This window comes from Bison bison, unplaced genomic scaffold (genome assembly GCF_000754665.1).
Source record: "Bison bison bison isolate TAMUID 2011002044 unplaced genomic scaffold, Bison_UMD1.0 scf7180017864041, whole genome shotgun sequence".
Classification (NCBI taxonomy): domain Eukaryota; kingdom Metazoa; phylum Chordata; class Mammalia; order Artiodactyla; family Bovidae; genus Bison; species Bison bison.
Genome location: NW_011494613.1, coordinates 4,786,030 through 4,804,902, shown reverse-complemented (window position 1 = coordinate 4,804,902; position 18,873 = coordinate 4,786,030). Strand labels below are relative to the sequence as shown.

The 18,873-nt window shown below is 36.1% G+C and overlaps 1 protein-coding gene across 1 annotated transcript in view; it reads left to right on the top strand.

Moving 5' to 3' along the window:
* SEC23A (Sec23 homolog A (S. cerevisiae)) overlaps nt 1-18,873 on the top strand; it is a 62,881-nt gene that overhangs the window by 22,652 nt on the left and 21,356 nt on the right. Inside the window, exons 10-16 of the mRNA XM_010835327.1 lie at nt 673-796; nt 3,940-4,020; nt 5,650-5,739; nt 7,361-7,467; nt 12,170-12,323; nt 16,082-16,159; nt 17,833-17,994. Of these exons, the coding sequence (XP_010833629.1) occupies nt 673-796; nt 3,940-4,020; nt 5,650-5,739; nt 7,361-7,467; nt 12,170-12,323; nt 16,082-16,159; nt 17,833-17,994 (796 nt within the window). The remainder of the gene's footprint in view (nt 1-672; nt 797-3,939; nt 4,021-5,649; nt 5,740-7,360; nt 7,468-12,169; nt 12,324-16,081; nt 16,160-17,832; nt 17,995-18,873) is intronic.

Here is an 18,873-nt window from a genome sequence, read left to right as displayed (position 1 = left end):
CGCCAGGCCTCCCTGTCCATCACCAACTCCCAGAGTCCACCCAAACTCATGTCCATTGAGTCGGTGATGCCATCCACCCATCTCATCCTCTATCATCCCCTTCTCCTCCTGCCCTCAATCTTTCCCAGCATTAGGGTCTTTTCAAATGAGTCAGCTCTTCGCATCAGGTGGCCAAAGTATTGGAAGTTTCAGCTTCAACATCAGTCCCCCCAATGAACACCCAGGACTGATCTTTAGGATGGACTGGTTGGATCTCCTTGTAGTCCAAGGGACTCTCGAGTCTTCTCCAACACCACAGTTCAAAAGCATCAATTCTTCTGCACTCAGCTTTCTTTATAGTCCAACTCTCACTTCCAACACATATGTTACTGTGTACCCATTTGTGCTTTCTGAATTTTGTAATGTATGATGTATAACTTATTTAAAAAAGATTTTAAAAAAATTACTGAGGACTAATACAAGTGTTAGGGGCACTCAGGTACCCTCAGAATTGAGATTATTTGTGGGGTAGGAATATTTTCATATAATTGAGTTTTTAAAATTAATGTTAATAAACACATTTGAGGAAATATCTTTAAAATGTTAGTAGTGTTGAGAAATAATTTGCTTTTCTGCTTTTATCACATGGACCCAAGTACTCGCATCACATTGTTTCTTGTTCTTTTCATGCAGAGGATACATGGTAATGGGCGACTCTTTCAACACTTCTTTATTCAAGCAGACCTTTCAAAGAGTTTTTACCAAAGATATGCATGGGCAGTTTAAAATGGGCTTTGGTGGTACATTAGAAATAAAGGTAAGAGCTAAAACTTGACATGTGTGGTATGTTACCAAGAGAGAAATTTGTAGGCTTGATCATAATTTTAAAATACCATCAGTCAAATTCAATATATACTTTAAAAATTGTGGTTATTTTATATTGAAACCTGGAGTTAGAGATTTTATTCACCATAATACTGTTCATTATTAAACATATAATGAAATTTTACTTGAGCATCCATAGGTAATTGTTAAAACAAGAAAAAATTATATAAGTAAAATTTCCTTTGACTCCATTTTTTGTTTAAATAGGGTTTAACTTTTTAAGGCTAGGTATACCTTGTTTTATCATGCTTTGCAGATACTATGTTTTTTAAAAGTTGAGGATTTATGGCAACCCTGTGTGGAGCAAGTCTGTTAGCACCATTTTCCCACCAGCATTTGCTTATTTTATGTCTCTGTCACATTTTGGAAAGTCTCACAATATTTGAAACTTTTTCATTATTATTGCATTTGTCATCTGTGATTTTTAATGTTACCATTAATACCATAATTGTTTTGGGGCACCATGAACCATGCCCATTTAAGACAGTGAACTTAATCAGCAAATGTATATGTTCTGATCACTCCATCTATCTCTGTCCCTCTTCTCAGGCCTTCCTATTCCCTGAGACACAATAGTATTTTAAATTACATCAATTAATAACTGTGCAATGGCCTCTAAAGCATTCAAGTAAAAGAAAGAGTCCCACATCTCTCACTTTAAATCAAAAGCTTACTGAAGAAGGCATGTCAAAAGCCAAGACAGGCCAAAAGCTAGGCTTTATGGCACCGTTTAGTCAAGTTGTAAAGGCAAAGGAAAAGTTCTTGAAGGAAATTAAAAGTACATGAATGATAGCAAAAAGAAAGTGAAATAGCCTGATAGTGGATATTTTTAGTAGCCTGGATAGAGGATAAAACCTGCTATAACATTCCCTTAGGCCAAATCCTAATCTCCAGCAGGCCCTGCTGCTGCTGCTAAGTCGCTTCAGTCCTGTCCGACTCTGTGTGACCCCATAGACGGCAGCCCACCAGGCTCCCCGTCCCTGGGATTCTCCAGGCAAGAACACTGGAGTGGGTTGCCATTTCCTTCTCCAATGCGTGAAAGTGAAAAGTGAAAGTGAAGTTGCTCAGTCATGTCCGACTCTTCGAGACTCCATGGACTGCAGCCTACCAGGCTCCTCTGTCCATGGGATTTGCCAGTCAAGAGTACTGGAGTGGGTCCTAACTCTCTTCAATTCTTGGAAGGCTGAGAGAGGTGAGGGAGCTGCAGAGGAAAAATCTGAAGCTAGCACAGAGTCAGTTCATAACATTTAAGGAAAGTATGAGAGTGCAAGGGAAGCAGCAAGTGGTAATGTAGAAGCTGTAGGAAAATTATCCAGAAGATCTTGCTAAGATCCATGGCCTGCATAACAGATACTGGGTTAGTTAATGAAGGTAGTTAATTAAAACAAGTTTTCAATGTAGGTGAAATTGTATTCTACTGGAAGAAAATGCCATTGAGAACTTTCATAGCTAGAGAGAAGTCAATGTCTGGCTTCAAAGGACAGTCTTGACTCTCTTGTTAGGGGCTAATGCAGTTGGTGACTGTAAGTTGAATTAAGACTCATTTACCGTTTCTGAAAATCCTTGGACCCTTAAGAATCTTCTCTCCATGCTCTTTAAGTGGAACAGCATATCCTGGATGACAGCATATCTTTACCGCATGTTTACTGAATATTTAGAACCCACTGTTGAGACCTGCTGCTCAGGAAAAAAAGGTTCTCTTTTAAATACTACTGCTCATTGAAAATGCACCTGGTACTCCAAGAGCTCTGACGGACAATGAGATTCATGTTGTTTTCATGCCTGCTAACCCAATATCTATTATGCAGCCCATGGATCAAGCAGTAATTTCAATTTTCAAGTCATATTTTTTAAGAAATATATTTCATAAGGTCATGCTGCCATAGACGGTGATTCATTTGATGAATCTTGGCAGAGAATTCACCATTCTAGATGCCACTAAGAACATATGTGATTTGTTGAAAGAGGTAAAAAATATCAGCCTTAACAGGCATTTGAAAGAAGTTTCAAGCCTCATGGGTCTCTGAGGGGTTCAAGACTTCAGTGGAGGAAGTAATTACAGATATAGTGGAAACAACTAGGGAACTAGAATTAGATGTGGGGAATTAGAGCTAGCTAGAATTAGAAGGCGATGGCATCCCACTCCAGTACTCTTGCCTGGCAAATCCCATGGACAGAGGAGCCTGGTAGGCTCCAGTCCATGGGGTCGCTAGGAGTCGGACACGACTGAGCAACTTCACTTTCACTTTTCACTTTCCTGCATTGGAGAAGGAAGTGGCAACCCACTCCAGTGTTCTTGCCTGGAGAATCCCAGGGACGGCAGAGCCTGGTGGGCTGCTGTCTATGGGGTCGCACGGAGTCGGACACGACTGAAGTGACTTAGCAGCAGCAGCAGAATTAGAGCCTGGGAACTTCTCTGGTGGTTCAGTGGCTGAGACTGTCTGTGCTCCCAGTGCAGGGGGCCTAGTTTCCATCCCTGGTCAGGGAACTAGATCCCACATGCCGCAAATAGAAGTTCATATGATGCAACTGAAAGAAGCCACGTGGCATGACTAAAAGATCCTGCATGTTGCAGTAAAGATCAAAGATCCTGTGTGCTGCAACTAGGACCTGGCACAGCGAAATAAATAAATACTCAAAATGAAGCCTGAATGTGTGACTGAATTGCTACAATCTCATGATGAAGCTTGAATGGAGAAGAGTTTCTTCTTCAGAATGAGCAAAGAAAGTGGGGTTTCTTGAAATAGAATCTACTGGTGAAAATACTTTATAGATTGTTGAAATGACCCCAAAGGATTTAAAGTATTATATAAACTTAGTTGATGAAGCAGTGACAGAGTTTGAGAGGACTCACTCCAATTTTGAAAGAAGTTCAATTAATGGGTGAAATGCTGTCCGACAGTGTTGCATTCTACAGAGAAATTACTTGTGAAAAGAAGAGCCATTTGATGCAGCGAACTTCATTGTTGTCTTATTTTAAGAAATTGCCACATAATCCAGAAAGCTCTCATTCAAAAAGGTGCCGATGTGGAGCCCACCAATATGGGGTGCTGACTGTATATTCTTATTTTGCAGACCTCAAGGGAAATAAAGATTTCAGGAGCTATTGGACCCTGTGTGTCTCTCAATTCTAAAGGACCCTGTGTGTCTGAAAATGTAAGTCACTACCTTTTTTTCTAAAAAGAAAATCATTAATTCTCAGGGTAGATTCAATAGAGTCTTGGGCAGTATGTAGCATTCTTTCAAAATGACTGTGTGGGCTGCTTTTCAGTAGAACGTGGTTCAGCTTCCATTGGTATACCTCTGTGTGTGGTGGTTCTTTCCACATGCTACTTTTCCCATCCGTCCCTAAATTAAAACTTCTGTACTGTCTCACTAGTCTTCTATTTTTTATGCCTAAGTTATTCCTTGCCCCATTGTGCCTGGGGGAGAAAAAGCAACTATTATGATTTGGAAAGTTGGAGATTTCTGAAAGTCAAAATTGATTCCCCCATTGTTTTCATTAATAGAGGTTCCATTGGAGTAATTGAATTAGATTTAAGATTTTGAAAGTGAAAGTGAAAGTCACTCAGTCGTGTCTGACTCTTTGCGACCCCATGGACTATATAGTCCATGGAATTCTCCAGGCCAGAATACTGGAGTGGGTAGCCTTTCCCTTCTCCAGGGGATCTTCCAAACCCAGGGTTCTAACTCAGGTCTCCCACATTGCAGTCTGATTCTTTACCAGCTAAGCCACAAGCTGAATTAATTCCTTTCTTTACTATTATTCTATCTAGGAGATGTATAAGGTGCTTTGAAATGGTAGAATCATGTAGCTGTGAAGAAAATGATGGGATAAAATACAAAGTGTGCAATCATCTTTGAAATGACACTTTAAAAATTAATTTTAAGCAGTTTGCATGGTAAAAATTTATATCTAAGATGTTTTCTTGGAAATTAGATGGCTTAAATTACACAGTTCTGATCCGAAGAACCTGTATTCATATATGCGTATGTTAAATCACTATCTCTTTAAGTGGATTAAATCATTGGATAGAAGGATAATGTTAGTTGTAATTACTTCATTAAATTGAGTATACTTGTAATGTCTCCAATATGAGAAACTTATGCTAATACTTTTATAATTTACTTAGCAAGGATTTGAATTAATTTTATTTGTGCGAAAACTGCTTAATTTTATTTCATGGCATATTTATATGATCTTAAAAAAATCTTAGACATTTGACATTTATTAAATTAGTTAGAAACCTGAAGTAAATTTTTTCTCACTGGTTTTTTTTTCTACGTTTCCACCTTTATATATATATGCATATATGTGTGTGTGTGTGTGTGTGTGTGTGTATAAGTAAGTAAATGTTAGTCGCTCAGTCATGCCCGACTTTGCGACCCCATGGACTGCAGCCCACTAGGCTCCTGTGTCCATGAGATTTTCCAGGCAAGGATACTGGAGTGGGTTGCCATTTCCTTCTCCAGGGAATCTTCCCAACCCAGGGACCAAACCCAGGTCTCCTGCACTGCAGGCAGATTCTTTACCGACTGAGCTACAAAGGAAGCCCATATATATATATATACATATATATATACACACACATATATATAGTGGTAAATTCCCACTCCAGTACTCTTGCCTGGAGAATCCCATGGACAGAGGAGCTTGGCAGGCTACAGTCCGTGGGGTTGCAAGAATCGGACATGACTTATTGACTAAACCACCACCACCACCACCACCACCAGAGATAAATTATATTCTCTAGCTTTCAAATATGCTATGTTTTATTTTTACAGGAGATAGGAACAGGTGGCACTTGTCAGTGGAAGATATGTGGACTCAGTCCCACTACAACCTTAGCCATATATTTTGAAGTTGTCAATCAGGTATGACTTTTATATTTGAATATTGAAATGTATATTTGAAAACGTAATTTAGGCCATGAATATTTCCAGAGCTATGACCAAAAGCTTGTTCTGTTTTGAAATTTTTCTTTGTCATTTTCTATTTCTCAAGGCTACACTCCTTGGTGAGAGGACATACTGTATAATAAGAGATGTCAGGGAGAGCTGCAAATACCCAACCTTGGACAACCCAGCTTTTAGTCTTTTGTTTTAAAGCTGTAGCATAAATAAAATCTTAAATTCTGCTCTAGTTATGCATTTTTGTAGGTGGGTATCTAGTTCCTCCTAGGTGTCGCAAGGTATACTGATATATGAGTCCTTTTGAAAGAAAGTTTAAGATATCAAAATTTATAGAAAAAGATTGGAAGGTAAAAGATGCCAGTATTTGGAACGATATTTTCTTCTGCTGCAGGAGAACATTATCATATTAAAGAATGATATAACGTATAAATATTGATATACCAGTAGTTATTGGGCATAAAATGAACTATGAAGTATTAGTAGTGAGCCTGCCTAAAATATATGCAGTAATTTTCTTTTTTAACTATTAAAATTTGTGAAAAAGATAGTGGCTCTTATTGACAGACAGTAACAACAACAACAAAGCAAGAATGGCTGTTGTCAAAGGGCATGAAGAAAGTTTCCCTTTTGACCGTCTTGTTTCTTTCTGAGGATGATTATCATATATTACTGTTGGTCTCCTCTCATTAATGGTTTTCTGTTGGTCATCTGTTCATCATGTGATTATCTTCCTAAAATCTGTGTTTTCATCTTATGTACGTAGGGGAGGAAACTTAGCTCTTTTTCTTTTATTGAATTGTAGTCAATTTGAAATGTTGTGTTAGTTTCAGGTGTACAGCAAAGTTATACATATATATTTTTCTATTCTTTTTCAGATTCTTTTCCCTTATAGGTTATTACAAAATATTGAGTATAGTTCCCTGTGCTATACAGTAGGTCCTTGTTGGTTATCTGTTTTATATATAGTAGTGTGTATATGTTAATCCCCAAATCCTAATCCCCCACCCCAGCCTTCCCCTTTGGTAACCATAAATTTGTTTTCTATGTCTGTGAATTTATTTCTGTTTTGTAAATAAGTTCATTTGTATCTTTTTTTTAGATCCTACATATAAATGATACCGTATGATATACGTATTTCTCTGTCTCTCTTACTTGGTATGATTATATCTTAGTCCATCCATATTACTGTAAAAGGCATTATTTCATTCTTTTTTATGTTAGTTCCATTTCTTTTTATCCAGTTACTGTTAGGCAGAACTGCCTCACATATGCTTTTTTTTATCTTTTAATTTCTTTACACTTCTCTCTTCATTTTGCTTTTTCATGTTTCTCTGAATTATATATTACTTGAAATTGGTTTACTAGCTTGACTCAGTTCCCTCTTATCCTTCATAATTTTTCTCCTCTCCCCAATACATTTCTCCTTCATGTGGTAAATCGCCATTGTTCTGTATGCCCTTGAAATAAGCATCCTTCTGATAGATTTTAGAATGAATTGTTAGTGCTAGAATATGCAATCCATGAGTATATGACAACATTGTAATAGACTTTGCTTAGATTCTGCTCTTTTATTTTTATGCAGCATAATGCTCCAATTCCTCAAGGAGGGCGTGGTGCAATCCAGTTTGTGACTCAGTATCAGCATTCAAGTGGGCAGAGACGTATACGAGTGACCACCATTGCTAGGAAGTAAGTTGTATTTGTTAGAGATTTAATTTATGTGTCATGCTCCCCAAACTGGCTTCCTATTTTGAGTGACATTTTGAAATGAAGTTGGTCTGGAAAGGATTCTTAGATGAGGTGAATCTAGATGTGAACAGACTTTTGGTCTATTTTTGTCTTGGATTTGATTGTCTGAGTAGGAAGTGTTGGGCAGTATAAACTTAACCTGATCTAGGTATGGTTTAGAAAATGCACACTGAAGGAAGGCATCATAGCTCTCTTTTTATTGAAATGTATTTAAATTTCAGCTTCATTTCTAAAATCATGAGACTATTTTGGTGAGTGATGGACACGGCCTAATGTTTCAACAGAGGGTTGTGTTGGATGGCCTGTTAAATAGTACAGGGCAGTATGTAGAGAGATTAGATATATTGTCCTGCTGTAACTTTGCTCTGACTTAAAATCCTTGAATGAATGTTAAGGGAGTATATTACTCTTTTGAAGAAAAAGTGCCAATTGAGCTTTCCTTTATGTTTGTTCAGATTTTATACTACAAACTTTGAAGTATTGATTCTTGGCAAATAGGTCAATTTATTTATGCCACCTCAACATGTACACTGGAGAAGGAAATGCAACCCACTCTAATAGTCTTGCCTGGAGGATCCCAGGGACAGAGGAGCCTGGCGGGCTGCCGTCTGTGGGGTTGCACAGAGTTGTACACGACTGAAGTGACTTAGCAGCAGCATATACACGTCCCACCCCCACATGCCTGTATAACTTAATTTGGAATTCAAAATATTTGCTTAAGGAAACAACTGAGCATGTCAAATTGAGGGATACTTTACAAAGCCACTGGCTTAGACTCAACAAAAATGTCTTAGAAGGCAAAGAAACTGTTAGTAACTTGTCCAAATTAAAGGAGACTAAAGAGACATTATAACTAAAGCCAGTATGCAATCCTGGATAAAATCCTGTCAGGAAAATTTTTGCTATAGGGACATTGTTGAGACAATTGGGGCAATTTGAATTTGGTCTACATATAGGATAATAATATTTTATCTTTTTTTTTTCCCTTTAACCACGGAATTTATTGTTTGAATATTTGCAACTATTATTCTATACACAAATTTTAATTTCTTACAAAAGTCTATATTCCATATTGCTAGGTCACTTCACTTTCCATTTTATGCCAAATTTCCATCAAGAACTATTTCCCCAAATCCCAGTCTCCAGATTGTGTGGTGGTGGTGGTGTTCATTTGCTAAGTTGTGTCCGATTCTTGGCAATGCCACGGACTATAGCCTGCCTGGTTCTTCTGTCCATGAGATTTCCCAGACAAGAATACTGGAGTTATATCAGTGTTTAATTTCATTTATTTTGTAACTGGAGCTGTATAAAGGAACTTTTTTATTCTTAGGAGATACACATTGAAGTATTTAAGGAGAAGGTGAAATATCTATCTTTAATTTAGTCTCACAAAGTTTGGCGAAAGAAAAAGTGTGTGTGTATGAAGGAAGAGAGAATGGCAAAACAGAATGTTACAGTGCTGAGAATTGTTTAATCTAGGTGATGAACATATAGATTATTCTACTCATTGCTTTTATGTTTGAAATATTCTTAAAATGAAAAGTTTTAAAAAGAGGTTAATCTTTCAAGAGAAAGGGAACTTTTGTTATAAGAAATTTTTCATGGATTTACAGATCTTCAATTTTTTTTTGCTTCGAATTTTTGAGGCTATTTGTAGAGAGATACCATGTGTGTTTTGGTGCCATTTATATCTTTGAGTCTCACCAAAGCACCCACTTCTTCAAATTAGCTTATCCTGGCCATTTTCAATAATCAAGTCTTATTTTTTCCCCTTTATTTATTGGCCAAGGCAAGTGCATTTGTTAAGTGAATAAACCATATGAAAGTAAAGGACTTAAGTTCCTGAGATACAGTCAAGTTATCCTGTGTTGTATAGAGAAAATAACTTTGATCTGGAAAGTTTGGTTTGAAACTACTGGTAAGAATCATAGTGAAAGAGTATTGAAAATACAGAAGACAGATTTTGCCATGTGAACAAACCCTTTAAACTTTAGGAATAAAATTTTAAATTGATGGCTAAATAACTTTTAAGTAGTAAATTTGTATGTGTTTGCTTGCTAATGTATTTTTCACTGCTGAACCGTTTTGTTTTCAGGAGAAAAATGTTTCAGCAAGTGAATATCATGGTCGTACAAGTTGGGAAAAAATTCCCATTTAAAACAGTTTTGCTTTTGAGAATTCCGTGGTGATCTAGTGGTCCTAACCATTGGTACTTCAGCTGCCCTGGGCCCTGGTTCACTCCCTGGTTGGGGAACTAAGATTCTGCAAGCCCTGCTGCGTGGCCAGACAAGCAACAGCTTTGTTTTTAGTTCTATGATATTTTTTTACTTAAAAGTAATTAAATTAAACTGTTAGTATAATCACTAAGTGTTTAAATTGCACTAAAAGTAACCTTTAAAATTACCAGTTCTTATTCCTTTATTCAGTCTCATTGTTTTCTGCTTTTTGGTATTTCATTAGACTGAGATAATCTATGGCTATAAGTCACCTGGAAAATATTAAACAATTATTTGTCTACTTGAAAAAAAATTAAAAGCACAGGAAAAAAGGAGAAGAATTTGAGTGCTGCTGCGTGAGATCCCTTCTTAGAGCTCTGAGTCATGTAAAAGTGGTTCAGCTTTTCACGAAGCTATAAGTATTGCCAGAATTGCTTTAAGTGAGGTGCTTTAGGAACAGGATCAGCTGAAGTATTAAAAAACTCTGCCTGTGAAATGTTAGACAAACAAACAAAAGCTATTGCTGAGTCTCCTCATTATCAGCTTGACTGGATTAGATTTATAGAACAGGTGAGTTTAATAAATTGTGCTATTTTATATATAATGTCAAATGAATCACTTAGACTAAAATTTTACTTATTATTTTTTATTGGTTTTAGTGTATCAATATGGAGAGAAAAGAATACATAATAATTTTAATTAAGTAATTTTTATTACTAATAATTGAATTAAAGACCAATGAGAAAAAATTCTGATACTTTATTCATTTTCTGGTTCAGGAAATGATAATTATTTAGTCTGGGAGAAAATTTTATTTTTTGTGTTTCCATTTTTCTGTTTTTATAAGATTGAAGATTTTATAAGATTGAAGAAATGAATTTTTAAAGTCTGATATACCACCCCATGTCAGTTCAGTTCAGTTCAGTCGCTCAGTCGTATCTGATTCTTTGCGACCCCATGGATTGCAGCATGCCAGGCCTCCCTGTCCCATCACCAACTCCTGGAATTTACTCAAATTCATGCCTATTCAGTCGGTGATGCCATCCAACCATCGCATCCTCTGTCATTCCCTTCTTCTCCTGCCTTTAATCTTTCCCAGCATGAGAGTCTTTTCAAATGAGTCACTTCTTTGCATCAGGTGGCCAAAGAATTGGAGTTTCAGCTTCAACATCAGTCCTTTCAATGAATATTCAGGACTGATTTCCTTTGGATCTCCTTGCAGTCCAAGGGACTCTCAAGAGTCTTCTCCAACACCACAGTTCAAAAGCATCAATTCATCGGCTCTCAGCTTTCTTTATAGTTCAACTCTCACATCCATTCATGACTACTGGGAAAACCATAGCTTTGACTAGACAGACCTTTGTTGGCAAAGTAATGTCTCTGCTTTTTGATATGCTGTCTAGGTTGGTCATAACTTTCTTTCCAAGGAGCAAGTGTCTTTTAATTTCATGGCTGTAGTCACCATTTGCAGTGATTTTGGAGCCCAAAAAAATCAAGTCTGTCACTGTTTCCACTGTTTCTTCATATATTTCCCATGAAGTGATGGGACCAGATGCCATGATCTTAGTTTTCTGAATATTGAGTTTTAAGCCAACTTTTTTTCACCTTCATCAAGAGGCTCTTTAGTTCTTGTTCGCTTTCTGCCATAGAGTGGTGTCATCTGCATATCTGAGGTTTATTGATATTTCTCCCAGCAATCTTGATTCCAGCTTGTGCTTCATCCAGCCCAGCATTTCTCATGATGTATTCTGTATGTAAGTTAAATAAGCACAGTGCCAATATATAGCCTTGATGTGCTCCTTTCCCGATTTGGAACCAGTCTGTTGTTCCATGTCCAGTTCTAACTGTTGAATTTTCCACAGTTTGTTGTGATACCAGCCCGTGTATCTGTGTGCATACACACACACACACCTATGCTGTTATTTTTATATGTAAAGATCTTAATGTTTTAAGGAATGTGTTTGGAAATCTACTGCTTCTGCGGTGGCACTGGTGGTCAAGAACTTGCCTGCCAGTGCAGGAGACATAAGGGACACGAGTTTCATCCATGGGTCAGGAACATCCCCTGGAGGAGGGCATTGCAACTCACTCCAGTATTCTTTCCTGGAGAATCCCATGGACAGAGAAGCCTGGCGGGCTGCGGTCCGTGGGGTCGCAAAGAGCTGGACAGGACTGAAGCACCTAGGCACATGCAGTTATTTTAGAGGATTTTATTAGGTTTGGATATTTTTTTCTGAAAACAGTGAGTACTATACTGAAACTACTATTAGTGATTTTTTAAACCTAATTTTTCTAGGTAATATTGGAATTTTGAAATATTGATGTAATTTTCTGTATCTTTTAAATTTAAATCTGTGTAATAGCCAACTAAGGTATCATGAACATTATAATTTAGCAGCAATTCTGTATTTTCTTCTTGTTTTTAGCTGGGCAGATGCTCAAACTCAGATCCAAAACATTGCTGCATCTTTTGACCAGGAGGCAGCTGCCATTCTTATGGCTCGGCTGGCGATTTATAGAGCTGAAACTGAAGAAGGTCCAGATGTGCTTAGATGGCTAGACAGACAGCTCATAAGACTGGTAAGAAGTAAACATACTGTTCTGAATCGGTATGCATTTATTGATGGTCAGTATTTTCTGATAATCTCTTTCAAAGGTACTTGACAGTGTAACTGAAGGACTGTGGAGGGACTACTGATCAAGTTGCTGAGAAAGGCATAGTCATGAATAGTAGAGCTCATCGATCTCTTCCAGTAAATGAAAATGCCTTTTTTCCTTAAAATGAAGGAGTGACAATTATGTAACCTATTATTATTTGGGGGGACTGATACCAAATTAATTCCCAATTTAATTGCTGTATTTGTTTTTACTGTATTTTTGCATAGTTTCCTCCACTGCTGTGGTTTTAATTTTCTATTTTTATTTTAGTGGAAGTTTGAAGAGAAATTAATTAGGATATAAAAATTATACACATTAACATACAAAACATAGACAAGTCTTTATTATCTGTATCTAGGCTACCAAAGTATATGTTAGTAAAGTTGTTAAGAATGCTAATTATACTTGGGCTTTAACATGTCAGGAACCCATTACTTTCCTTATGACCTAGAATGCTTAGTTAAGTTCTGTTCTTAATGCTTCCTATTTACTCAGCAAATTCTGGCCTATAATTTCCTTGAAAGTACTTCTTCAATTCTTCCTTGAGTTTGGAAATTCTATTGAGAACTGTCTTTGCTAGGCTATCAAATTTCTTTTTTTAGCAGGAAGTTTTTGTGTTCTTTGTCTAAATTTTCATGTATACTTAAAACATTATTGAGGGAACTAGTCTTTGTTTAATAAAGTTAACCATCCAGTGCTTTCATTCTTTCACTTTTGAGGGCGTTTTTACTCTAGGACCTCTTTGTGAAGAAAACAGTTTTGTGGCAACATCAGCCTGTCTTTTTTTGACAAGAGTCATAAAACCTTTCTTGGAGCCAACCATTAATTGGACACCGTCAGTACAAATGCCAGCATATTTTCTCCAAAGTAGACTTTGGTTTCCATATAAGAAGATCAAAACATTAAATATGTTTTGCCCTTTGCTTGTTTAGGGCAGCAGAAAAGTCCTCTGGAATTTCACAGTTATTTAGCAACTTGGCATGACATTGGTGAAATCTGTTGACTTGTTCGCTTGATTAGGGAAGCTGTTATTTTTCAGCCAATTATACAAACCTCTTCAACATCATTTAACATGTCATGAATGCATTCACTTTTTATATTGTTTTACAATGGAACCTTTCTAATTTCTCAGACTTCATCTTATCCTAGCATTTTACTTACTGTAATTTTACATGTGGTCATTATTAGGTTCTTATCTACTGTGTGATTTTTTTCTTTTCTAGATAATAAATTTTGCTCTGAAATATCTTGTTTCCTGAGCTTTTTCACTAATTGTGACTATGTAATTTTAACAAATACTTTACTGCTTTGAGAATCTAAAAGCTGTTTGAAGTAATCAGCACATTTATTTGTCATATGGTTATGATTTGTAGTTAACCTATTATCACTGCATTTGTGGGTTATGACATATGACACGAAATCGGATAGTACACCTTGGGTTATCAACCTCTGTAAAACCCACTGATAAGTAGCTTTCCGTGTGAAGCTGCACTTTTTCTGGTATACTGGTGGGACCAGGCACTTTAGTTGTGCTGTTTTTAAGGAGGACTGCTTCCATCATTACCATTTTCTTACAGAGGTTAGGCTTTGACCCTTTGGGCTCATTTATGTGGCTGGCTTTGTGCATTACTAATAGCTGAATTAAAGACTAAAGTTCTTACAAGTGTTGTTATTTTCTCCAAGAAAATTGTGTTACTATCGCTTTATTTGCCCAGTCTTACTACTACTAAATAACTCAAACAGTGGATCTTTAATATACCTCCTTTTTGCTTCAGTTTTTGTTTTTTTTCTCATTTGTGGTAGTGTTCTGGTTGGGTTGTAAATAAAAACTACTCCTCTCAATTCCAGTAATTAATGCCAGGGCATTTGAGTGTTCAGTAAAATTTTAAAAAGTAACCCAAAGATTAGAAATTTATGTATGTGTATATTATACAAAATTTATATTGTTATCTGTGGCATAGGCAATATTTATAAAAAATAAGTTAATATGCATTTAACCTCTGGATGAAAAAGGACTTTAAATATGAAACATATAATCAGGAGCCATTAAATAAAAATATTAAAAGATTTATTACATTCAAATGAAACAAAAGTCTGTGTGGTAAAAATACCATTAGCACAATTTATTACCAACATTATTACATGTATGGCAAAATGTGAAAATTTTCATATATAAGAGCTATTGCAAATGAGTAGTATTTGGGTAAAAGATAAGCAAAGATCATGGACAAGGAATTAGCAAAAGAAGGAATGCAGTCACCAATAAAAATGAAAATGAAAAACATGAAAAAGTGACTGATCTTATAATAAAATCAAATGATGTGTGGCATACTGGCTTTTCTGAAAAATCTTTCCAACGTGTTTGATGTTCTAGATCTCAAGTATATTTTGTATTTTAGACCAGTCCAGGAGAACTTTCTACAATGGCAGAAATGTTCTGTTATTGGCACTGTCCATTATGGAACTACTACCAACATGTGGCTCTTGAGTACTTGAAATATGGCTAGTGCAACTGAGAAGCTGGATTTTAATTTAATTTTAATTAATTTTAATTTATCATAGCTAGTGGCTTTCATATTGGACAGTGAAAATTATTATCCTAATCTATAAGTTTCATCAGTGAAACGTTATTAGGGCACATTGATGTCAGAAGTACTCTTATTCCCAGATACCAAGATCTGTTTTCTGAGGATTAGTGCTGCATCTGCAGCTTTTTTATCCTTTGGATAGCTGTGGTTCTGAAATGATTTTTCCTGAAAACCAAAAATGTGGTCAAACCAATTATGCCTTTTATGTGTTCTTTATGGCACAGATAGCTATGTAAATGATTTAGTTGAACATTTTAGGCTACAAAAGCCCTGCACTACTTTCAGCAGTGAATCTCTTGTTACTTTTTGGTGGTTATTTTTGCCCTTGATCATATGCAAGTACTAATAGATGTTGCCAGGAAGTAGACCAGTTACATAAGTACTATAGAAACTTTTCAGGTCAGAGACTTTGCTGAAGAACAAAGAGGAAGCTACCATTTACTCAGTGCTTAGTGTCGGCCGTTGTGCTGAGCACTTTTCTCCTGTGGATTATCTCAGTTACTTTGATGCCTTTTGTTATATTATCATGGAGGGTTTACTTCCCTATTGCTAGAGTGTGTGTCTCCTTATTGCCTTTTAGTTTCTGCCTTTGTGTTCTTTCTGTCCGGGTTTACCCGTTGATCTTGATTTTCTTTTCCTCAGTAGCTCTTTCTTTTTGGTATTTTTTCGAGTGTACCCAATTTTATACCATCATTTTGCCTTCAGAGCCACTGTGGTATCTTGACAGCACATCTTTCTGTCTATAGACTGTTCTCTTTTTTAGGTAGGGTCTTAGGGGGCACATACTGAGCTCCTTGGGCCGTCACCCAGAGCTCTTTATTTGCTGTCAGAGACACTTAGTTTAAAAAAATGCAAACACTTTTAAGATGAGTTGTTCTGCACTGAAGCAAATGTATTGTTTGCTTCCAAAATTCAGATTTCTGTCTTTTTTGGTAATCATTCTCTTGGTAAGTCTATAAATAATATCCCAGTTTTACTGTGTCCAGTATCTGCCTCCTAAAGAGAATAACTTTTTAAAAATAGAAAACACATAGGCAGAAGTTTTACCTCTGTGCCAGAGTATGTATTACTAACAAGTTTTATTTTATTTAGTGTCAGAAGTTTGGCGAGTATCACAAAGATGATCCAAGTTCCTTCAGATTTTCAGAAACTTTCTCCCTTTATCCACAGGTGAGTAGACAGAAGATCTGTGTTCTTAGTGTTGACAGTAGCGTCGGGTCTCACTTTTCCTGTTGTCTTTTATTACTCATCTTATAGGATTATTCTTTTGGTTAGGTTTTAAGTTTTGAGATAGCTAAGAAAACAGTATTATGGTTGAATAGTTAGTGAAAGTAAGTAATATTTTTATGATAACCTTGCATATAGCATATATTTGTGGTGAGTAGAAATTTACACCAGAACCTTATCAGGGAGCACAGTTTGGTATGAAGCAGATTAGCTTTCCATCTGATAAAAGGGATCTAACTAATAGTAGTACTGCCGAAAGGAAGTAATTTTAACAATCTGCTAGTCTTATGGTATCGTTGCCTGAGGACAACTTTATGGAGATATCCCAGATAAATAGAAAAGAACCTTTATCTTACAGAACCTTTCTACTTGGATAGTGGAGTCTATCTGTCTGTTGTTTTGGTAGATATTCCCAAAAGTATAGGTTTATATGATGAGTAATAGAGATAATATTTATTCAACTGAGTATATACGAAGTGCAAGTAATTTAGGAGAATAAAGATGGTTGACGTGGATTCTGTTTTCAAGGAGTGTTCATTTTGAAGGGTGAGATCTGAAATATATGTAAACAATGCAGAAAAGAAAGTGAGATTCAACACTACAACAGAGACACAATATTTAAAGGAAACTTTAAAGAATCCTTCCAAATGGATTATTTGGTATATCTTTATGGAAGAAGTGGTATTTTATATTACCTTAACCTGGAAGGATGATTAATATTGAGATACAGAAATTCAAATTTTTGCTCCTCACAAAAACTTTGTTTAAAGCTTCGACCTTCTTTTCAGAGATACTCTTATTTTTTGAAAATAGTTTATTGATCTGTAACCTAGAAACTCCATGTTTATAGGGGGAGACTTCCCCAAGTCTCTTGTTGAGATTTTGGAGGATTAGAATAAGGCAGTGTCTACTTGTCTTAGAGGAGAAGGGAGTGGCTACCCACTCCAGTATTCTTGCCTGGAGAATTCCGTGGACAGAGGAGCCTGGCAGGCTATATATAGTCCATGGGGTCGAAAAGAGTCAGGCACAACTAAGTGACTGTCACTCACTTGTCTTAAGGGAGGCAACCCTTTGTGTTTTGAGAATTCTCGGATCTCACTTTATATCAGAAAATAGTAAGGGAATTGAGGGCATTAGTTTAAGTTATTGTTGTTTAGTCACTAAGTCGTGTCCAACTCTTTTGTGACCCTATGGATTGTAGCTCGCCAGACTCCTCTGTCCTTGGAATTCTCCAGGCAAGAATACTGGAGTGGGTTGCCATTTCCTTCTCCAGGGGATCTTCCATCCCAGGGATTGAAACTGTGTCTCCTGCTTTGGCAGGCGGATTCTTTACCACTGAAGCACCAGGGAAGCCCTCAGTCTAAATATTTGACTTAGATCCAAACAAGGGGTTTTTGTCCCTAGTCTTGGTTTTCTTTTGAGTCATCTCTTTCTTTTTAGCTGTTGTTGAGTTGCATTTTTAAGTAACTGATAGATATCATGGGTAAGATTCTGAGAAATACAATTTAGAAGTTGTTTTTTTGTATTAATGGCTGTAATCAAATGTGTTCATAGTAGTAAACTTCTGTTGCCATATTAAAATCAGTTAAAGCTGTCTCGCATGTTTTATCTTGTAGTTTATGTTTCATTTAAGAAGATCTCCTTTCTTGCAAGTTTTTAACAATAGTCCTGATGAGAGTTCCTATTATCGTCACCACTTTATGCGTCAAGACTTGACCCAGTCTCTCATCATGATTCAGCCTATTCTGTACGCTTATTCTTTTAGTGGACCACCAGAGGTAAGAGGGGTAGAAAAAGAAATTGGTTTTGTTACTGTGCTGTCTGCTATTAAAGTAAAACAACTAGGTTTTTCTTGAAATATAGTTATTAAATGTAAGAATTTAATTCAGGCATGAATATCTTGTTATTCATATGTACTCTTAATGTTTATGAGTGCTTACTATATGCTAGATAAAATGCTAGGCTATATTAGGAAATTATTAAAAAGATAAACAGCTATAAGAGACTTTGTATTTATTAAAAAAAATTTTTAACAGACTTTTTAAAGATTATTTTGTCTAGTCATTTGGTTGATAAAAATCCTATCGGTCTCATGACTTATGTCCTTACCAATGTCTGCAGGTGATGACGATTCTAGTAACTGTATTCCAGAGTTTAGTGTCTGACAATTAGGGCATTCTGTCTAAACAAAAGCTTTGTTTTAATACAGTCCCATTCTCCTATAGTCTTTTGGAACATAAGATACTGTTGATTATAAAGATATATACTTAGAAAAATGATAAAGCTATCCATTTTGCCTTCTTAGCAAACTGTCCCAATTATTTTTACCTATTTTCAAATAGATAGTTTTTCTGTTTCATGATTAAAACAATTTGTTTACTTAAAAGTATGTAATGACTATATTTGAAAATAATAACTTTAGGAAGGGTCAGTATAAAGAGAATATGATATCTATTTGTTAATGATCTCTAATGCTGCCTTTATTCACTTTTGTAAAAAAATAGTGGGTAAAAAGTTATATTTTGTTGCCATTTTTTATAGTAATTTGTCATAGTTTTTACTTTTCTAGAAAATGCATTTTTAATTGGTCTAGCTATACATTTGGTCTCATAGTTATTTGAATGAGGAAAGTAAGTTTTAGAAATACCTTTTTTTTT